We start from the raw sequence: 23,564 nt of genomic DNA, 5'->3' as shown, positions 1-23,564 counted from the left end.
ATATATAATCTTTTTGATCACACATGCTTAGTCGGTTCTCAGTGAAGTACCTTTGACGAGATTTAGAAGATGGCAGCCTCATTAATGATTACTAAAGTATATTAATATGGATTTGGGATTTATTATTATTACGAACTAAAAATTGTTGCCAATTATGGGTCATCGTATGTTTTCCAATTTTCAGGGACAGGAAGCCTATTTGGGATCATCAGGGATTCCCGATAGGAGCTAGACCAAAGACTGATGACTCCCCCCACCCCCAAGATGCTACTCACAATCGTCAAACTCCCGGGTAAAAGCATTTATGATTATTACTCAGTTCTCACAAGTCTTTGTACTGTAAAACGTCGATTGACGTAAACCTTATCTGTTTGATGACCACCAGACCACACACTAGAAGGTGAAGGGACGACGACGTTTCGGTCCGTCCTGGACCATTCTCAAGTCGATGACTTCTCGACTTTAATCGACTTGAGAATGGTCCAGGACAGACCGAAACGTCGTCGTCCCTTCACCTTCTAGTGTGTGGTCTGGTCATCATACTTTAGCCACGTTATTGTGACTCATCGCCTGCATATGTATGATGTTGGGTTTAACGTTAACATCCTCTGGAAGGTTATCATGGCAACCACAGTAGCTTACTGACCAACCAGCAGGAATACTGTGGTCCTGAACATAGTCAAGGATTAAAGTAAACTCGAGTATATAAATCGAGAAGTGGGTTACACTTCTCAGTGTATATAATATATATAATTATATATATCCTCTCGAGTGGCATATTGAGGTCATAACATACGTGAAATAACGTTGGCCGTAATCTAATGGTTAAGATGGCCAAAACATAACTGCAACAATTAAAGGGATAACTAACACAATCTTAATTTTAATTTTCTTTAAAAATAAAATCCCATAAATGGCAATAGATGATACAGATACTGTGTGAACTATCACTATTTACATATTTATAAGGACTATTCTAAGAGATTAGCTATTTACCAAAAACCTATTTATAACTTTCTGCTGAAGAAAATGTCTCTCCCGCACGTTACCTGTAAGAAATGAAACACGAATTAATTTAATTAAAAGATGGCTATCTACCACCGAGTGGTAGATGGTGATCTACCACTGAGTGGTAGATACAGTGGTTATCATTCAACCTACACAAACAGTAGACAATGTGGTAAACATCTGTACTGAAACCTGTCCTCTTAAAAAATAACGTCGCTTTTGGCCGTTTGCCCGTATGGCCGAAAGTGGACGTAATTTGAAAATTAAAAAAAAATGTAAATAAATTTGGGATTTTTTTTTTCAACAGTAAGTTAAGGGTCCTCTAGTAGGTTAGGTGGACAGGAAATTCTCAAAGTTTCAAAACGTTATGAAAAACGTTAGTTGAAAGTTTCCTCTCCTAACCTGTCCGCGTAGGACGGACAGCTCAAACAGAAAACGGGACAGTACGTCACTTTTGTATTTCATTTCAAATTACGTCCAAATCTGGCCATAGCGCGCATACGAGCGAAAAGTGACGTTATTTTTAAGAGGACGGGTTGGCCTGAGAGAATTGATTGGACGGCAGCGTACCCAGCGATGAAGGCCTCTATATCCTTCGAGTTAAATATCTTGCAGCTGCTCCCATCGACGAACCAATGGTGCATATTGTAGACTTTGGTCGTGTTGTCGCTGTGGAGACGCTCGCACAGGTCACAGAAAGGCTTGGCTACCAGAACCCAATCGTGTGGCTGTTGATGAAAGCGCTTCCATCTGAAATAAAGTAAATACTTTACTAAAATGTGTAATATGTAGGATGCCTGTTGACTCGTTTAAGGCCTTTTCAACCTCTGGAGGGTTATTAAGACCACCACAGGTGCTTACAGACCAACCAGTAAACTCGTGGTGTATACACCTGTATATATATATCCTTATGATGGTACTCGAGTATCAGTTTTTCAATAAAGACTAATAATCCCTTAAGGATTCGAACCTCGGCCCCTACGCTGTAAAACTAACAACCCAGTTCTATAGCCTCTCTGCCAGCGATGGCCTTATAAGTATAGGAAGACCATGAAATTCTCATACATCCTACACCTCCATTACACTGCTAATTTACAGGCACATTTCATCTGTTCCTTTAACATACTGGGATCGCTTTGGGCATCACACAAATGTGCGTTTAGCTTGAATGGTCCAAGATCAGTTTTTCCACAATTCTATAATCGGCTGGGGGGTTAAAATCTGACCTAAGTTAATTCCTTAAGGGATCATTAGAATATATTTGTTTATACACAATTTTATATACAATTAATGTTGACCAGAAACAAAAGCCAATTATATTTTATTAACTTACGTCAAATAAATTGTTTGTGGATGTGATGTTAGAGTGCAGAGAAGGTTGAGAGAGAATATAACATCTGACGACACTAAGACCAGAAAGCTCTAGTGAAAAGAGTTTTGCCATGTTTAGAACAGAGTTCACTAGACAGTGTAACACTGTAATTACAAGAAAAAGGATGGAATATCTATAATTATTATAGCAGGTGGCTGCAGGTAACTAGTCGCACGAAGGCGAGTATTCCAATTGCAAGCTGTATATCCCAATGTCGGAGACAAGATATCAGTGTATATGTATACTTCAGGCTTGTATCGAGGGCCTATCAAGGTCGAACTACTGACCCTCCCCAGGATGCAACCCCTCAAGAGTTGACAAACTCCCGGATACTTATTAACTACTAAGTGAACAAGTGAATTAGGTGAAATAACATATGGCCAATAATTTGTCTAAACAGATAAATTTTAATTTATATTTATTTCTGAAACTGACCTAAAGTACTCATTGTAAGCAGTGTCGTTGTTGTTGAGGTATATGAGGTAGAGCGCTAGAGACTTGACGGTGGGGAACTTGAGAGCATCAATGTAAGAGTGTGGCGGTGCGCTAGCAGAGTAGTTGCCCAGTCCGTACACCACAGGAACCACGTCCAACCTGCCGGTCGACCTGAACTTTTACCAACCTTTACCTAAGGGCCACTAATACTAGTGGCCTCGACGCGGACAGGAAGCTCGCGGCTTGTCAGAGGTCCCCCCCCTTTTTACTCTGATTTTACTATCCACAATTCTGCCGCACTACTAAATGAACATATTTATGCAATGAATACTTAATTTTCAGACTAAATAAGCCGTAATCCAATTTCTCGGAGCAATAACAATAAATGATAATTGGAGACTATGTGACATCACAAGAGTCAAGGATCGGTTATCACTTGGGATCATTCAAGGCTGTACTTATCGATTCATACGACGAAAAATCACAATTTTTTACTACTGCTTTCTAGATCACTATATAAACTTTTTTTTAATTATCTCGAAAATACCGAGACTAAAATTTAACATGTAACAATATTGCATTTAACCTCCCACCCTCACAACGTATTGCCTCCTCAAAATATTGATACTGTATATCGTATGCTATTTTCACAAATTCCTTTCGGGGGCGACCTCTATTAGATTTACCTATACTTAAGTTATCCATAAATATTCTGTTTTCAAGAAGTTCCGTGCTCGGAAAACGGTGGCGAAAAGAAGAAACAGTGACCAACCTCCTTCCTCAGAAGTTGTGTGAGCACTGAGGATATTTGTCAAAACATGGCCACTCGGCCCCCAGAGACCTCTGGCGGGCGAAGGCACAATCATACTTCAGCTAATTTGATTGTTACTCATATGTCTTAGCAGCCTTAGGAGCTGCTTAGTCTACTTTACGACCGTGGCTGCTGTACGTCTTCTAGAGTTGCCCCAACAGACAAAAGATGGTATATTAAAACGTGCGTACCCAAACCACCTTGCACATCTGTGTCAGGTGAGTGCGACGGGCTCACCATAGCCCGACCGGCCTGAAACTTTTTGTTCCCAGTAGCTGAAACTTAAACAACAACAACAGCCAAGCCACCAACCTGACTTAACTGATCACCCATAGAAAACGCGGTTGTTTGTTCGCTGCTGTCATGTCAATACAGCACGCGTATTTTGTATCTTGGGGGATTTTAGTGTCAAAATACGACCTATTATTTGAGATGAACCAGGGTGCCAGGCCATATTGAGATATTGCCATGGGTGAGCGGATAACTTGGAGGTCGTGAACACGCTCAGAGCTGCAGTGTACAGAGGTTAGGAGGAAGTGATATTTGTGAAAGCCTGAAAGTCTATTGGAATGTCGTATGAAATGTAATTGAAATTTTGCAAATATTGGGAAATAATAGGCCTTTGAACACATCTTGTGTGATGGTACTGTATGATGCACTTTGCGTCATATGTAGCCAACAGTCCTATACCGATGTGTTTATTTCCGTCCTCCTAATGGAACGTCGCATTTTGACGTACACTCTACCTAAGGCCAAAAATTGTCGTACTAGAAAATGGTAGCGGCTCACGAAATTGATGCCACTGTCCCGTTTTCTGTTTTGGGTCCTCTGGCATGTTTGGATAAGGGCACTTTAGTACGACAGTTTCTTGACGTTGGGGAACCTTAAAATGACGGGCGGGTTTTCGGGTCTATTTTCACGGCATTCGTTTTTTTTTAAGTTATCCTTTTAATGGATGCCTCTTAAACTTGAATGATGAAATTCCTGCAATGGAAAAGGATAGACGGTTTACTTAATGCGGAACAAAGACGTGAGATTAAAGACAATACATCCACGAGAAAGATATATAGACACATCTCCTCAGCCCAATTACATGCTAGAGGATATATATATATATATAGGGCATATACTAGTATAAAATGGATTTATGCTGCATATATACAGGGAGATAAGGGTTCACACACACATGCTGGTCTTTACGACAACGATCTGTGGAAGGTCATTAGGCCAAAACGCCGTGTTTTAATTATAAGACACAGTGGTCATTCCTATATCCATGGAAGAAAAGAGAAGAGGTAGCCTGCGTCCGGCGAAGATTAAAATGATATGTATGAGTAAATGAAACAATGACAAACATGGGAGTCTCCAGAGTAATGCAACTTGGGAAAGTAGTATGATTAATTGTGAGTGTATAAGCCAGTGTTTGGCTAACCTTTCGTCCAGCCGTCTAAGGAGCCCTGTAAATGATCATTCTTAAACTTATTCTGATAAATTTTTATATGCATTATTCCAGTAAATGTAGAAAATCGCAAATTAAAGTATTTGTTATATAAGTATTTGTTTTCGAGAGGAGCAGACTGCTTGAAAATCAACTTTTTATTAGCAAACCTCAACTTGTTGAAGAATTTCTCAGTGACGTAATCCTGACACAGGGAATTTTCAAAGGCCAGGTAGAACTTGTAATGAGAGTTGAGCATTGGGAAACAGACCTCTGCTTCTTGTTGCCTATCACATTTCAACTCCCCACAGGCACCATACTGATCCACGGTGATCCACTGCCTCAGTTTTTCCACCACCCTAATTTGAGAAAAGACTATTTAATAATTTAAGAACATTCTTGTTTACAATTTTAACTCTTTTTGACAAGACATGCGTATTAAACTTTACGATCTTTGGCTTAAAAGCATAAAGCTTTAAATTTATATTTAATAAATGGTTGCCTGAAGGGGTGTGAATTACTTTTCTCTGCCACTCATCGTATTGCAGTTGGAAACAAACCAGGCGGCCATTTTGGTCTTGTTGGCCGCGTAATTTCTCTCTTGAGGCTGGAGAGGCTTCGTACGGCGAAACACTTGTCCGTACCTGCAAGTAACAAACACCTTCAAATCGCATATCACACCCCATTAAATCACAACGTCTCCCTGTAGAAATAAAGAACATGTTTCAATAATGGTAGTTCAAATATGTTTATTGAGACAAGAAAGAAATACATCTCAAAGGGATAGAGTAGTTTAGGCTATTTCTACCCTCCTGATGGTAGTGACGCTGACATTTCAGTAACGAAAGCTGACTTACAGGTTCGGGAAATCCGAATCACGTCTATAGGTGAAGGTCCAGTTGAAGATGTTCTTGTAGGAACCCAACTCCCCAAAGAGATACGAGGCGGATTCCATCACCCAGAACACGTAGCGAGTATGTGGAGACCTAAATTCATCACGAGAAACTATTATGAATTGCTATGTCAAGTCATCAGTAATATAAGATTTATAAGAGAGGGTGCTTTAGTATTAATATCAAACTGATCTATATAAATAAGGTATATACTTACGATCAAAAATAATCCGAATTTAAGGATCATTCTAACTCACAATTTGCTCAGTACTGTAAAATTTGGTTATCTTATGGCTGACTATTGGTCGAACACTAGAGGCCTTGTTCTAGCCTCAGTACTTGTGGTCTAGTTCTGGCCCCAATACTTGCAGCCTAGGTCTAGACCATAACTTGCAGCCTAGGTCTAGACCATAACTTGCAGCCTAGGTCTAGACCATAACTTGCAGCCTAGGTCTAGACCATAACTTGCAGCCTAGGTCTAGACCATAACTTGCAGCCTAGGTCTAGACCATAACTTGCAGCCTAGGTCTAGACCATAACTTGCAGCCTAGGTCTAGACCATAACTTGGAGCCTAGGTCTTGACCATAACTTGGAGCCTAGGTCTAGACCATAACTTGGAGCCTAGGTCTAGGCCATAACTTGGAGCCTAGGTCTAGACCATAACTTGCAGCCTAGGTCTAGACCATAACTTGCAGCCTAGGTCTAGACCATAACTTGCAGCCTAGGTCTAGACCTTAACTTGCAGCCTAGGTCTAGACCATAACTTGCAGCCTAGGTCTAGACCATAACTTGCAGCCTAGGTCTAGACCATAACTTGCAGCCTAGGTCTAGACCATAACTTGCAGCCTAGGTCTAGACCATAACTTGGAGCCTAGGTCTAGACCATAACTTGCAGCCTAGGTCTAGACCATAACTTGCAGCCTAGGTCTAGACCATAACTTGCAGGTCTAGACCATAACTTGCAGCCTAGGTCTAGACCATAACTTGGAGCCTAGGTCTAGACCATAACTTGGAGCCTAGGTCTAGACCATAACTTGCAGCCTAGGTCTAGACCATAACTTGCAGCCTAGGTCTAGACCATAACTTGCAGCCTAGGTCTAGACCATAACTTGCAGCCTAGGTCTAGACCATAACTTGCAGCCTAGGTCTAGACCATAACTTGCAGCCTAGGTCTAGACCATAACTTGCAGCCTAGGTCTAGACCATAACTTGCAGCCTAGGTCTAGACCATAACTTGGAGCCTAGGTCTAGACCATAACTTGCAGCCTAGGTCTAGACCATAACTTGCAGCCTAGGTCTAGACCATAACTTGCAGCCTAGGTCTAGACCATAACTTGCAGCCTAGGTCTAGACCATAACTTGGAGCCTAGGTCTAGACCATAACTTGCAGCCTAGGTCTAGACCATAACTTGCAGCCTAGGTCTAGACCATAACTTGCAGCCTAGGTCTAGACCATAACTTGTAGTCTAGGTCTGGTCCAATACTTGTGGCCCAATATTTGCGGCCTAGTTTTGGCCCCAAAAACGTGGGTCCTTAACTATTAGTTTTCCCCTGGAACACGACCCACCAATCAGTTAACAACCAGGTACTCAATTACTAGTGGGTGAACAGAGGCGAACAATTAAAAATTGGCTCCTAGTCAATCCTCTCTGAACGGACTAGAACCCAGACCAAATACCTGCCTTGTGACGCAGTGATGATAAAGACAATACATTTAATCAATCGCTTAATCAATAAACTTAATCACCTGCGCCATCAGGGACTGACCTAGTTCTGGCTAAAATACTTGCAGTTCAGTTCTTCAACAACATTTGTAGTCTATGTGTGAGAGTATTTGTACAAAAATATATTAAAATTAATCACAAAGCGACGCATTGAAAAACTAAGGTGCGTACCTGGTGGCTGGCAGGGATCTATCATTGGCCCGGAAGTGCCACATCAGAGCATCAATATCCTTGAGAGGGAACCTGGATCGGTTTGACGTAGTCATGCAGGTGTTGACGGGACACCCCGCCCGCAGGAACGGCTCCCGACCAAACCCGAACCCGTAATGCATGTTGTCGTAAGCCTGTAGATGTGCGTAAAGTTCACAGTAGTTTACAATAGTTCACAAAAGTGCGCATTTAGGGAGGTTTTTACTATACAGTACTGTGATAATTAGCGAAAATTGTAACAATATCTAGATCCGTTAATGTGTTAAGGAAAGACGAAATGCCACCAACTTGAATTTCCATAGAATATTACATTTTATGTTCATTTAACCATTTAACAAGTTGAACATAACCACCGCCTTTTCAGCCAAACATCCGTGGTCGATAAAATACATCATAAATAATAGTTTGTAAACAACTAATACATATCCGTTATTATGGATCTCATTATAAAAGATTACTTTTAGTCCTGGACTATGTACAGGACTTAAAGTGTACTTGGTGGTTGGTCAGTAAGCAGTTGTTGCGGCCTAATGTCTTTCAACCTCTGGGAGGTTATTAAGTCCAATTTATCAAACCAAACTAAACTTTATGGAAGATTATATACACCAAAAGGTGTATTTACACTGGTTAGTCCTGGATACGTTCCAGACTAAATTAAGTATACTTTGCTGAATGGTCAGCAAATGATTGTAGTGGCCCTAATAATCTTCGTTTGTATTTTCTACCTTTCTGTCTGCCATTTGGAACCTGTTTGTTTATGCCTGCCCGATGAGTCCTGCCTTCCTGTCAATTTCTTCATGGCTGCCTATCAGTTTCTACCAGTCTTTTCCAGCTATCCTCTCTTGTTTTTTCCGGCGTGTCTGCGTGTCTACCGCTTTCCTTGCTTGCTGGTCGGTTTATAGATTTGTCCAGCTGTTATCCTGTATTTCTTCCTTGGACTCTCGAATACGTAATGAAATTTATTCAGCTAAAATTGGCGAATGAACTATATATTGTCAGAGACAATAGATTTACATTGTCGGGAATAGGAAACCTTTTAGCAATATAGAGGTTTCCTTAGGCCAACAGACCTCCCAAGGAGATGACCCACAACAATACACACATTTGATCTCTAATTTTTATCGAACCATTTTTTTTAAACACAAACTATCACCTTTTTCATTCCTCAATGTCGTGGAATGTTAAGTTGGTAATATTATCCTAACAATACCTACTCTAAAGGTATATATAAACAAATGTCTCCCTGAATCTGTTAAATGTCACCAAATACTCACGCTATTCCAGAAGAGAATCTTCTTTAGTGGGGGATTGTCAGGGTCAAGATCGCCTTTGCTTGCCATCGCTTCATTGTACAAATCCACTGGTCTCGTGGTGATATTTAACGACTTCTCGTCTATGTAGGGTAAGTTTGAATCCTCAGGTAAATTTGAAGAAAATTGGATATTCCCGAACCAGGCATGCGTTTTTACATCCAATGATTCTTTGATTACAGAAATTTTCTTTCCCAAGTGGTCCGCAGTCGATCTGTTTAATAAACCAGATTACCTTCATTTCGCGTATCTATCTACGGGCTCACAATAGCCCGTGTTACTTGGAACTTTTTGTTCCAAGTAGCGAATCTTTAACAACAACAACAACAACAACAACAGTACACATTTAGAAAAATCCTATTATTCTACTATTGCTAAAGACAGGGCATTTAAAAGGACATTTGTAAGGTAAGGTAAGAATGAGGACATTTCTGTTAGGTTGAGAGCATGTGTTAATTCGAAAATTGGAATATTGGGAAAATAAATTCACTTGGAGGGAGAGGGGGATACATGGGTATGTCTGTCCGTCTGCCTCCCCCTCTCAATCTCTACCTCTTCCAAACTCCAAGTTAACTACATACCATATTTCACACTTTAACTCGATGAAAATGGCTTAGGGATGTTTATAATTACAATTTTTTCTTAAAGCATTTAATTTAGGCTTACCCCGACGAACTTATGTTTGCCCCATACCAAAGACCACTCCTCCTGTAAATTTGGGTGAGGCTAGACGCAAGCGTCTGGCCTCCAACTTTGGACAAACTCTCTTCTCTTGATCTCTTACTGTTCTCTGGCGAGTTGTTTGACGGCCATAACCAGCAGCTGCTTATGTATCAGAATATTTATAATTCATTCCTAGCAATTTTTGCACCTGTAATTAGACTTCCCTGCCGGTTTGTTCTTGTCAGTTTCACTGAATCTGATTTGCTGGAGATTGCATTTACATATGGTTACCAGATTTTTAGGATCCCTTTGGTAATTGTATAAGCCGAAGGCTTCCTTTGAAGGTTGGTTTGAGGAGGGAGAGGTGATGCAAATGTTGTTATTGGGGTCATTGGGTTTTAAGCCTGGGACTTATAGCCTGGTTGTGAGATGGGTGGTGGCGTGAGGAAATATGTACTCATCTAGTACCATAGGGGTTGAGCTTTGGTTCTTTGGTTCCGCCTCTCAACTGTCAATAAACTTTTGTACAGATTCCTGAGCTTACTGGGCTCTATCATATCTACATTAAAAACTGTGTATGAAGTCTGCCTCCACCAAATCACTGCCTAATGCATTTCGTTTGTTAACTACCCTGAAAAAGTTCTTTCTAGTGTCTGTGGCTCATTTGGGTGATCAGTTTCTACCTGTGCCCCCCTTTGTTAGTGTTCCACCCATGCTAAATAGTTTGTCTTTGTCCACCCTGTCAATTCCTCTGACAATTTTGTAGGGGGCAATCATGTCTTCCCTTACTCATCAGTCTTCCAGGGACGTGTTTGTGTGTGTGAGTGTGTGTGTGTGTTTTTTCCTTTGAAAAAATAAACCATGTGTCGTTTATTCATATAAATACACCAATGAGAAAATATATATTTAAAATAAACTTCTCATTCACTCACTCTCGCTACTCACACCAGGCTCCTGATGCCATCTGCGAGGTTGCTCTTACGCCCGCGCTGAGAGCTGGTGTAGAGCTGGTAGGACGCCAGCATCAGCACACTCCCCAACACCATCGTCAGGAACACCCGCTGACGAGCGGGGAAGAAATAAGTAATATTCGTCAGGGGGCAGAAAGAGAGGAGATTTTGTTTAATGTAATGGAGGATCGTGTGTGAGTACGTGACTGTGTGTGTGTGTGTGAGTACGTGACTGTGTGTGTGTGTGTGAGTACGTGACTGTGTGTGTGTGTGAGTACGTGACTGTGTGTGTGTGTGAGTACGTGACTGTGTGTGTGTGTGTGAGTACGTGACTGTGTGTAAGTACGTGACTGTGTGTGTGAGTACGTGACTGTGTGTAAGTACGTGACTGTGTGTGTGTGTGAGTACGTGACTGTGTGTAAGTACGTGACTGTGTGTGTGAGTACGTGACTGTGTGTGTGAGTACGTGACTGTGTGTGTGTGTGAGTACGTGACTGTGTGTGTAAGTACGTGACTGTGTGTGTGAGTACGTGACTCTGTGTGTGAGTACTCTGTGTGTGAGTAGCATCTGTGTACATATGGGTTAGGAAGATGTGTATGGATATATCCCTGTGGCAAATCTGGATAAATAACGTAGATGTAAAAATAAACATTTTAATGTCGATTCAACGTTACTCGAATATATTTTGCCTGATGGGGATGTGTATGTTGAATCTATACTCTCACCTGTTTACAGGGACTTGAAATATATAAGACGCTAGTGCAAGGCTTCCGCTCATTCTCTTAATATCCACGGGTTGCAACGGGATATCCCGTCTAGGCTCACGTACCGCCTTAGACGTGCTTCTTGATCTATTAAGTCAAAACTAGAATATCCTGTTGAGTTCCTCGGACACTTCCTTGGTTCATCACACCCACCTTAGTATTACTTACCTTGGTTTTCCTGACACTTCTAAGCATAGCGAAGAGCAGTGTTGTTGTCTGTACTCTCCCCCACAACAAAGACCTGTATGTAGAATTAAATTAAACAAGTATCAGGAACCAAGACTTGTCGACTGTCAATGTCATTAAAGACTTAAACACATAATAATATAGTGGAGCTATTGAAGTCTTATTGACCCATATTTGGCAGCTTCATTTATATATAATCTCTCATTAAAGCGCTTATCTAACCTATCCTACAAATCCCCCCAACCTATCCTTTAAGTCACTCTTGCACTTAACAGACCTATCCTCCAAGTCATTCACTCAAGCACTTAACAAACCTATCCTCCAAGTCACTCACTCAAGCACTTAACAAACCTATCCTCCAAGTCCCTCACTTAAGCACTTAACAAACCTATCCTCCAAGTCATTCACTCAAGCACTTATCCAAGCAATCCTTCGAACGTCGCAATGAGCTTTGTTTTTCTGTTTATTCACGGAAACTCGATCCGCCGATTTAGCAATCAAATTCCCCAGTCAGTATTTGTCTATTTATTTGATATATCTAAACCTTCCTTATGTGAATCCATTGTTTCGTGTTTTAACTTGAGTGTACTTTTGTTTTAACTCTGTTGATAATCCCTGGGATTCGAGGACAGATCAGAAGCTGGAATGTGAGATAGACCAAGAACTGGGCTGTGAGGGTCGACTTAGGATTCGGATACGAGGACAATCCGAGTTGGAATATGATGGACTTAGAGCTAGGATACGAGGATAGGTAAAGAGCCGGAATATGAGGACAGAGTGAATGAAAGGTGCTCACCCCCTTGGATTAGAGATAGGCTCCTTCAGTACTGTATCTACAGGATCGCAAAATCTCCCGTTAGATCACAGTGAATTAATGTGCCTCAATCCTGGTTCAATCACCAGAATTACATCCATCAATAATAACCCTCCAGAGGTTGTTAGGCCTTAATAACCCTCCAGATGCTAATAGACATTAATAATTAGAGGCAGATAGACATTATACTCTAGAGTTTGGTAGACTTAAAATGACCCTCTCGAGGTTCATAAGACGTCCGCTCAACACCAAACCAGACTTGAGTGAGTCTTGCACCAGAAACTTATTGCTATAGACAAAATAACTTTAGAGAGGTTTAATTCCGGGTTGAGTTCCTTGTTGACGGGTCGTAACGTAGCGACGGTGGTCGGGCCTGTGACGCGCTCATGGTAATGTACACAGGTCCTGTTTAGTGGTCGATATACACACACACACACACACACACACACACACACACACACACACAAACCTGTGTGTGTGTACACCTGTTGATTGACGGTTGAGAGGCGGGACCAAAGAGCCAGAGCTCAACCCCCGCAAACACAACTAGGTGAGTAGGTGAGTACACACACACAGATGTGTGCGTGTGCGTGTGTTAGAGAGAAATGTATGTAGTAGACATAATAGAAGTAAAATAGACTGGCTAGAAAGACGGGGTCCAAGAGCTAAATAGTTCGATTCTGCAGACACAAACGTAAATACAAATAGTAAATACACACAATCACACATGCATGCTCACACGACCAATGACCAAAGAACCAGAGCTCAATCCCTGCAAGTACAAATAGGTGAGTACAAACACACATACACACACACACACACACACACACACACACACACACACACACACACACACACACACACACACACACACACACACACACATACACAGCTCCAGATTGAAGTCAAAATCTAGTCAAGCATAAGACTAAATTGGAGAAGATATAGAGGTTTGCCACCAGACTAGTACCCAAACTGAAGGGTATGAGCTACAAGCAGAGACTACAAGAAATTGCACCTCGCGTCGCTTGAAGATACAAGAGTTAGGGGGGTGGGGGGCATGATCACCATATACAAGATTCTCAAAGGAATTGATAGGGTAGATAAAGACAGTTTATCCAAAGACTCCATACACAGTTTCAAGTTCAGATATGATACAGCCCAATAGGCTCAGGAACCTGTACACCTGTTGATTGACAGTTGAAAGGCGGGACCAAAGAGCCGAAACTCAACCAACAATTAGGCGAGTGCACACAGGTCATCGCAGCCGAGAAGGCTGAGTTCGGGATTCACAGACCCGGGTTCGGTTCCAGGTCGAAGCAGAAAGAAATGAACAGAGTTTCTTACACCTGATTCCTCTGTTCACCTAGCAGTAAATAGATACCTAGGAGTCGGTAAGCTGCTGCGGGCTGCATTTTGGGGATGTGAGAGAAAAATATATGTAGTAGATATGATAGGTAAAATAGGAATTAGTACATTAGAGAACCGATGGGTTCTCTATTGTTCTCTAAAGATGGGGTCCAAGAGCTAACAACACACACACACACCCTAACCAGCGCTGAAGTTGCAGCAGGTAAGTTAAATTCTCTGCGTATTAGTGGGTTTATGTAACTTATATTGTGTACCTGGTAATACTCTGTATCATGTTTCAAATGTACCATATATAACATTTAAAGTAATATTATTATTATTATTATTATTATTATTATTATTATTATTATTATTATTATTATTATTGTACATGTGCTAAAAATCTGTAAACCAAGCATCCCATAGATGCTAAACAATACAGCAGAAACACCGAATAATTAATAATTTACAATGTTACAATGTTCTCTCAATTTACAATGTAAATTAATAATTTACAATGTATCAATAATTTACAATGTTCCATTAGCGAGGGGAGAACCACCAAACAGCAAGAAAACGGCTAGTGCCATACTTTTATACAAGGAATATTCACTACTATAAAGTATACGTATATTTCTACAAGGAATATACGGCTACTACGCCATAGGCCAACAGTGCTGATACGTATATACTTTTAAAGGCCCTAGACAAATTAATCAGGATATGAGAGTATACTGCAGGCGATGAGTCACAATAAGGTGGTTAAAGTATGTTGACCAGACCACACAATAGAAAGTGAAGGGACGATGACGTTTCGGTCCGTCCTGGACCATTCTCAATCCGATTGTGACGACTTGAGAATGATCATATCGATTCTCAAGTCACAATCGACTTGAGAATGGTCCAGGACGGACCGAAACGTCGTCGTCCCTTCACCTTCTAGTGTGTGTGGTCTGGTCAACATGAGAGTATACTCCTTCAGCTTAATATTATAGCAGCTAAATTACTAGATTGGAGGGTTACAAAACCAAATATATCTGCAGTTTTATACGTAGATATGACAAACATGTACGATGTCTATCATATCTATGTATAGAACATTGCATAAGGCGACCGATGGTTGGAAAGGCTGGGTCCAAGAGCTGAAACTCACTACTACAGGAACAAATAATCAAGTACATGATCCCAACATATAACATACTCAGGCTGAATAGACATTTCAGACGAGGATAGACTATCTAGCACGGGTGGCACACGATCAAAGGAACATGACAAGCCGCCGACTTCCAGTACTCGTCGAGGGGCACTATAGTTTTAGTGGCCCTCGGGTAAATCAGGAAACTAAGTATCGGAATGTCCCCTCAGTTAGTATCCCGAGCAAATGGAATTTATCAAAGAATGAAATGGTGGAGGTAGACTCCATATACAGCCTCCAATTTAGATAAAACGGAGTTACAATTAGCTCTGTAACCCTTACACTGATTAAAGGCTGACAGGCGGGGCCAAAGAGCTGTAACTCATCTTCCGCACATACAACTGGCTTTATAAGAATGTAAATTTTGCCCGAAACGCATTGCGTAATAGTGGCTTTAGGCATTGTATGTACTAGCTCTATCTATATATCAATCCATTAATGTAACATCACTTGTATGTATGTACCTTACCTGAATAAACATATTTATTTTATTTATTAATTAACTAGGTAAGTTTAACTAAGTCTCCCCCCACACCCTTGCCTCCACGTGTCACTATTAATAGAGAAAAGCTTGAGCTTTGAGTCATGACACCGAGTGTCCCTGATATACAATACAAGCATGGTAGTCAGGACTACATTGACGAGTCAAAACACAGCTAGCTACCGGCAATAAGCGGGTCCACTTGTGGATACACGAGCGGGTACAGGAGTGGGTACACTTGTGGATGTACGACTGGGTACACTTGTGGATGTATTTATTGATTTATTTATATACAAGAAGGTACATTGGGTTTATGAGAGTACAGAGACTTGAAGTTTTACATTCTTATAAAGCCACTAGCACAAGTGGATACACTCGTGGATGTACGACCTGGTACAGGAATGGGTACACTTGTGGATGTTATAGCGGGTACAGACGTGGGTACAGGTGAGATCAAAAGAATGGCGTAAGATCCGGATGATGGTGTGGGTCAAAGATGGTATCAGGGAGGTCAGGATGGTGTGGGGTCAAAATGGTTATGACGGGTCGATAAAATGGTGTGGGGGTCAACAGGAAGGTGTATGGGGTCAACAAGAGGGTGTAGGGGTCAACAGGAGGGTGTAGGGGTCAACAGGAGGGTGTAGGGGTCAACAGGAGGGTGTAGGGATCAACAGGAGGGTGTAGGGGTCAACAGGAGGGTGTAGGGATCAACAGGAGGGTGTAGGGGTCAACAGGAGGGTGTAGGGGTCAACAGGAAGGTGTGTGTGTGTGGTGAGGGAGGGGGGGGGGGTCAGCAGGAGAGCTGTAGGGGTCAGCTCACCTGAGAGGTGGAATCAGTTGACTGCAGGAGCAGCAACAGTGCGCACCGTAGAGACACTTAAGACAGACTGGGCCAACCTTGCTTGGTAAAGACTTCTTTCACTCACACCCCTCACTCGCTCCCCTTCTCCCTCATTACCCCTCACTTGCTCCCCTTCTCCCTCATTATCCCTCACTTGCTCCCCTTCTCACTCATTACCCCTCAATCGCTCCCCTTCTCCCTCATTACCCCTCACTTACTCCCCTTCTCACTCATTACCCCTCACTTGCTCCCCTTCTCACTCATTACCCCTCACTTGCTTCCCTTCTCCCTCATTACCCCTCACTTGCTCCCCTTCTCACTCATTACCCCTCAATCGCTCCCCTTCTCACTCATTACCCCTCAATCGCTCCCCTTCTCACTCATTACCCCTCACTTTTCACTATCTTCCAAGTTACTACTTAGGCCTCAAACGCTACACCAAACTATCAGTCTCTGGAGGGTTATGAAGGTCACCGCAATAACTCACTGGCCAACCAGCAAGTTTATTATAATTTAGTCCTGGACTATATTCAGGACTAAAGTAAACTCTCAGTATATATATATTATATATATTATATTACATACAGAGTAGCAGAGTGCATCTACAGGTGTGTGTATATTCTTTGTCAGCAATATAAAATACAATGGAAAATGTTGTATAATAATATAACAGGAAAAAGTAACTGATGTACAGAACTGCAGCAATGTATATTTAACTTTCTCATATTTCAAGAAAATCTTGTAGATCTGAGGTAAAGTGAAATCGACATCAGTAATTCCATCTATCATCATACTATCATGCAAGAGGAGCCACACATCTATGGATCATCCAATAAAATCAGCAGACTTCTAGATGTTACTACTGCTCGGGTTAGACTCGGTTACAAGTATCTCTGGGAGTTCTCATTATCTGCTGATGTAGACCTGACCAAATGTAAACTGTCAACAAAATTATTCGCACACCCTCCGTCACTATGTGATGGAATGCGAAAAAATACGTGAATTCAGAGACAATTCTATAATCAATGTTCCAAAGATGTGTAAATATTTCATTCAAAATGATCTGAAATCTTAGCCAAATATCCCCAGTTTGTTAACTGTAGGTAGTAATTAAGTGATTGTAACCTATCCACCGCTGCCCACTAGATGGGGGGCGGTGTGCAGGACAAACATATCAATTGTGACACTAGCTCTCCACATATGTCAGTTGCTTAATTTAGAAACTGTACTTGTGGTCGATCTCAAACCCATTTATGATGTGACGACTTATACTGAATTTTGTAACTAGCTCATCAAGAGTGTAACTTGCTTAGCTAAATGAATTGTGGGGTTCAGTCCCTGAGCCCATTATATGCCTCTGTAACCCTTTCCACTAGCCCCCCACAAGATGGGTATGGGGTGCATAATAAACTAACTAAACTAACTACACCCATACACAAATGCAGATACATGAAAAGTGCAAAACAGGTACTAGCAGAAATAGATACATAGGTAAATAACGAAGCAGAAAAGTATACACGAATGATAGTTTTTTTTAGTTTAGTGCGTTCATTATGCACCCCATACGAATTTTGTGGGCGGTAGTGGAAATGGTTACAGAGGCACATAACTAGCTCAGCGACTGAACCCCACAATTTATTTAGCTAAGTAAGTTGCAATCACGATGAGCTAGTTAGATACAGAGGAGCAAGATGAGTGATAAAATAATATAACTGTTACCCCTTAATAATAATTTTCTTTTGGCAAATAAAATTGCATTTAAAGAAAACGAAATAATATTTGGATATCTAATGTAAAAAATGAGGTATAACTTGCGCACAGAAATCCCAATAGCGTAATTTGACCAGACCACACACTAGAAGGTGAAGGGACGACGACGTTTCGGTCCGTCCTGGATCATTTTCAAGTCGATTGAGAATGGTATGCATCAAATGAACAAGGGTTGTGTAAAACCCTGGTTTGTGTCTCGGAGAGGCTGCAGGATCCAGTAAGTTCAGTAGAACTTCGGTTTCAACTCTTTTTGACCATGTCATAGCTCAGTCGATAAAGGCAGCAGTCTGGGATGATCTCGGACGGAGGTATAAATTAATTTTAATTTTTTCAGGGATATAAATATATACACTCAATTATATTTTTACCAGATTTACCCGAGGGCCACTATTTCTCTAGTGGTCTCGCCCTCCCTATCCAGGATGCGACCACATAATAGTTGCCTAACTCCTGGGAATTGATTGACTGCAAGCTGAACAGAGGCATTATGTTAAGAGAAACGTGCACCAGGGTAAAAAAAAGCTGCAGATAATAACAATAACAACACTAAATGTACATTAAATCTATAAACATTTAATTTTTATTAAATAGTTAAATAAGTAAATAATAAATCTACAATTCAACAACCATTCTTAAGGAATACCTACAACCACACAAATCCATATTTCTACACTCCCTCACTTTAAAACTACACACCCTGAGGTGTTTTCAAACCCACTTTGCACAAGGGCCGAAATTGCTGTGCATAACTGTGGCGTTGTTAAATGTTCATATGTCGTAACAAACAATTAACCATTGTATCATATCTGTACAATTATATAAATATAAATTATTATCATCATTATTTAACTAAAATACGAATAGATATGGTCAAGTACATACTGTGTTTCAACACATTACATAATTAAGAACTATATTCTAAACATCCTCGATGATTAAAGTACGCAGCACTACCAAACAAATTAATTAATTATACCTGTTTACGACGGGCTTACCATAACCCGTGCTACTTGAAACTTTTTGTTCCAGGTAGCGAATTTTGAACAACTAACTATCTTTACTTACGGGATATTCATGCCCGTGACACCTCTTGAGTGGCTTAATCTTTATCAATCAATCTATCTTTACAAAGTCAGTCTACCTACATTTTTATGACCTCACAAATGTGGTAACTAATAAAGATTTTGAAGCCTTCTCACCATAGTCAGAGCGACTCTTGGACTGTTGTCTTCAATCATTAGTTTTAACATTACAGTCCCAAAGATAACAGCCATAATTATCCAAAGTGCATGGGCTAAACATATTCAAATTAATCTCAAAACAAGTTGATCAACCGAGCTGTGATTTATATGCCAGGCTGCAAGCAGCTGCGTCTGGTCATGACCGTGACCGTGACTTCATGACCAGATCGTCAACCAGGAGCCGCGACGCTGATCCTCATAATAAAATACATGAATATAACAAGCATTTAAATGCAAGTTAAAGTGAGGTAAGCCCCTCATATCAACAACCCCACACCTCAAACCCTATTCCCAACCCTCAGTGTTGTAAAACACTCAAACAGTTTAAGTCTGGGTTTGCCAAAACTTTCAACAAATAACCCAAAACAACCGACGAAGTTATGGACCGAGTTACTCTTTTCAAGGTTCTGTAAGTGTAGGATGTAAGGTCAAATCTTCATATGGCAATTCTAGATACGCTCACCATTACCCCTAAATGGATCCAATACAAGTCTTCTCCTGTTTCTGAGTGTGTGGAAGAATGATGATCTCTTAGCTAAACTTGTACCCCGCGGGTGCAGTGCTGTACTGAGCACTGAGTATTGTTATCGCCTTTAGCCCAGGATACAGATACCTTGCGGTACATTTTGATAGTGGGCAGCAAAAATAATATTCGTCCAAGCTATTTTAGCGTTATTTTAATATTTGCAGGAATAAGAAAACGTCTGGCGGTAACTCTGGTATTTCGGCTGGCGGTATTATTTAGGCTGTTGTAAACTTAGCCATCTTAACCGCCTGGAGGGGAAAGTACCTTAATAAAACGAACTGAATGTAACTTAAAATTACAAGTTTCCAGCAAGTATATGAAGAATAAGATTTCAGTAATATCAATATATTACCATTTTTACCATTTCAATATTAACATTTTATAAATTTTGCTAGAATTTACCTACTTATCTGTTAGATTAAGGACCTGCCCGAAACGCTGCGCGTACTAGTGGCTTTACAAGAATGTAAACACCATGCTATGTATCCTCACAAACCCAATGTACCTTCTTGTATAAATAAATAAATATGGAAGCATAACCACGTAATTATGGGATCTACTTTCAGACTACCATTCAATTTATTCAAACGATAAAAAGGTTGTGTAACAAATCATATGTAGTAGCTTACCGTAAGATACGTTTAATATACTTAACTAGCCTTTAAATCTACCAAAAGTGAGTAGAAATACTGCCTCACTTCCGGCAAAAAAAAAAGATAAATTCTAGTGAAAGCTTTAGAATTTCCTTTTAAATTCTTTAAGAGAAATACGCGAGTAAGAAGGAATAATTTTTAATTGAGCAACTAATGACCTATGTAAGAGGCCATTAGTTGCCTCTTATGGACCCGTTTACCCATTGACCCCCGAGCAATGATTGGTACTCACGTGGTCCACTGAGACAGTTTGTCGAGACCACTTAAAGTCAAATCATGGATGACATGGGCAGAGTCCGCTCATTCAGTATGTAAGTATGTGCACGTCCCAAATGTGTGAATTTATGTCTGCTGTAAACAGGTGCGTACACCGGGGCGTCTGGCGCTACACTGCCACTAAAGCGGCCGTCCGTCCCATGTAAACAGAAGATAGGGTTTTGACGAGATGGTTAATTGGACAAACGCGGCAAGATGGACTTAGTGATATTAATCATTGGTTTTACCCTTAAATATTATGCGTATGACATAAGTTCTTCTTGCCTGTAGGCAAGAAGGACTCATGTCATACGTAAATATTTATATTTAAAAAAATCCATTAAGAGAAAATAGTTCCTTTATGTGTCGGGGTGTCTACGGATCCGTAATTACATTGACAGCTCAGATAGCATGTGTTGTGACACAGGACGTCTGGTTATACTAGCGGATGGCAGCTTATACATCTCGCCTGTATAATCATGGGAGGATTTCATTGCCATTTTAAATAGGGAGAGAGTGGTGGGGGAAGGGTCTCGGCTGACCTGACCTTCGCCAACAGTTTATATAGCCCTTTGTCTAACTGCAAGTAACGTCATAGAAGTCCACAAGATCCACGAAGGTCAGCTCGCTACATTGGAAGGTGGGGTCCGGCAAACTCATACAGGTCACCCATGAAGTACTTCCGCTGGCATCGTGCTAGAGAGCCCTAACTGAATATTTGTATCTATTTGGGTCACAACACCACCCACCTCTCTAGCCCGCATGTCCGCATATGCTCACTTGCAAGCAACATATGAGGACTGAAGGAAGTAAACTTTCAGGGGAAAGTGCCAAGTGCCTTATCCTGACCCCCTTCCTGGGAAGGGGGTCAGGATAAGGATTTGGGATGGGACGGGGGGAAAAGAAATAGTGCCCAACCACTATGACGGTCGGGGATTGAACGCCGACCTGCGTGAAGCGAGACCGTCGTTCTACCGTCCAGCCCATATGAGGACTGAGACCAGCAGGGTGCACCCGGTGATACCTTCTACCCTACAGTATGTGCCAGTTCTCCAGGTCTGGTACCTGGTATAGCGTTTAGCTCACAATTTGCAAATAAATTTCCCCTAACCTGAAGTATTAGACTGCTTGCCTGCATGCAGTCCAAATAATTCCACATGCAGCCCTCAAAATGTTACATCTGAGTTTAGTTTAGTTCATTTATTATGAAGCATCACTTCTGCCTCCCGTCGTCTGCTGCTTCAGTGACACAGTCACTGAAGCAGGTCGTTGGTCGTTGGTCGTAGGTCGTTGGTCGTTGGTCGTAGGTCGTTGCTAGGTACTGAGGTTCTCCACGACCTTGGCATAATCCAGGCTGTCAGACCTGATGAATGTTGCCAAATTCTCGTCGTTGCTTAGGGCCGTCATCTTCCCGGGGAGCTTCCATCTCCAGAGTAACGGTGATGCCTTGGTCCCAGGGTCATGGCACCTAGCGCCCGTGCTGCGCTCCTGCTAGTCCCGTTCTGCAGCATTCACACCACCGTAAATTCGCAGCAGCTCCAAAGCTAACCTTGCCACTGTGCTTACGACTGCTGTAGCACACTACTCCAGGACCACCTGTCCAGAGTATATATAATATATGGCTGCATCCACACACATGCCCAGAAGCTATATAACCTCACCAGCATACTCCAGGACCGTAATCTTCCACACGATTCCACGTCGCCATCACTGGGCATAACTTCTGTAAATGTAGACGATCCCTACATTCCCTACAAGCCAACTTTCATAGATCCCCTTGGCTCTTCACTCATTATTATATGGCAACTCCCTCGTCTTCTTACTTTTCCCCTCTTATATATCCTAGGATCAGCTCAATGGCGGTTGCTACTAGCCCTTATCCCTGCTATGATGTCAGGGGGCGATTCTGGCCCATACTCTCACACTGGGCTTACTTCCTCTCCAATTGTATTTTTCCTGCAGGATGCTCTTCCTCGGTAAGTCTCGCGGCTCTCTCTCAGTCCCGTGACCTAGTCCCGAAGGACTGTCTTATGCCAACCACTTAGTAATTATGCCCAGAAGGTAGTATGATGTGCAAGCTGTAGCACAAGATGTGCAAGCTGTAGCATGGCGTCTGCCTCTCCAAGCCAGGTTATTTAATATGCCAAAGAGCTTTATTTCTGTACCTTTACTCTGCTCCCGTAAACTTTCCTTCTCATTAATTACAACAGGTATTAAATATACGCATTAATTAATTTCACACAATTCTATTTTCATCATAAACATATATATTACACTATATGCTTGTACTGCCACTGGCTTGCCTCATGCGAGAAATCTGAAAGCAGGCTTTGATCAGTACTTCTCTTGCCATTAGTAATGTGGACCCCATACTTCCCAGCTACCATCACAACCCCAGTGTCGTGAGTCATGACACACAGACCATCGTTAAACTTTGATCTACACTGTGTAAACTTTCCTATAAAATAGGAGTAGCAGCACATTGTTGTGTATACCTAAGCTTGTTAATAACGAAATCACTAAACCGTTAATCACTTAACTCGCCCTTGTGAGGTCCGCACCCACTTAGCGGTCACGCGCGAACTCCTCACAAATATTCACCCTCACCTCCTTGAGGTTACCTTGAGGTGCTTCCGGGGCTTAGCTTCCCCGCGGCCCGGTCGTCGACCAGG

At 41.5% G+C, this 23,564-nt stretch overlaps 1 protein-coding gene across 5 annotated transcripts; it reads right to left on the bottom strand.

Moving 5' to 3' along the window:
• Positions 1–877: 877 nt before the first annotated feature.
• Positions 878–21,017, bottom strand: LOC123771812 (alpha-(1,3)-fucosyltransferase C). 5 transcript variants are annotated; one of them, XM_045764539.2, is made up of 11 exons: positions 20,870–21,017; positions 11,749–11,821; positions 10,811–10,926; positions 9,167–9,416; positions 7,854–8,026; positions 5,922–6,050; positions 5,586–5,708; positions 5,235–5,423; positions 2,816–2,974; positions 1,579–1,758; positions 878–1,049 (listed from the first exon to the last, which is right to left on the bottom strand). In XM_045764539.2, the coding sequence occupies exons 2-11, from the start codon at positions 11,773–11,775 to the stop codon at positions 1,046–1,048; spliced, it is 1,350 nt and encodes a 449-aa protein (XP_045620495.2). In that variant the 5' UTR covers positions 11,776–11,821; positions 20,870–21,017; the 3' UTR covers positions 878–1,045. The 5 variants fall into 5 exon arrangements, 4 of the variants coding, with proteins under 4 accessions (XP_045620495.2, XP_069169368.1, XP_069169370.1 ...); XM_069313267.1 differs by lacking the exon at positions 20,870–21,017 and adding an exon at positions 16,427–16,478; XR_011224685.1 differs by lacking the exon at positions 878–1,049 and adding an exon at positions 2,342–2,430 and having other exon boundaries at positions 1,619–1,758.
• Positions 21,018–23,564: the final 2,547 nt, after the last annotated feature.

This window comes from Procambarus clarkii, chromosome 75, assembly GCF_040958095.1.
Source record: "Procambarus clarkii isolate CNS0578487 chromosome 75, FALCON_Pclarkii_2.0, whole genome shotgun sequence".
Taxonomy (NCBI): Eukaryota; Metazoa; Arthropoda; class Malacostraca; order Decapoda; family Cambaridae; genus Procambarus; species Procambarus clarkii.
Note: the sequence above shows the minus strand (reverse complement) of the source record. Positions and strands in the feature narration are given on the sequence as shown.

What these genes read in the sequence shown, in the direction of transcription:
- LOC123771812 (XM_045764539.2), bottom strand. Translation starts at nt 11,775, where the DNA reads ATGCTTAGAAGTGTCAGGAAAACCAAG. An exon ending in GAAGTGTCAGGAAAACCAAG is followed by an intron (nt 10,927 to 11,748) that starts GTAAGTAATACT and finishes CCCGCTCGTCAG; the next exon opens with CGGGTGTTCCTGACGATGGT. An exon ending in GATGGCATCAGGAGCCTGGT is followed by an intron (nt 9,417 to 10,810) that starts GTGAGTAGCGAG and finishes TTTATTAAACAG; the next exon opens with ATCGACTGCGGACCACTTGG.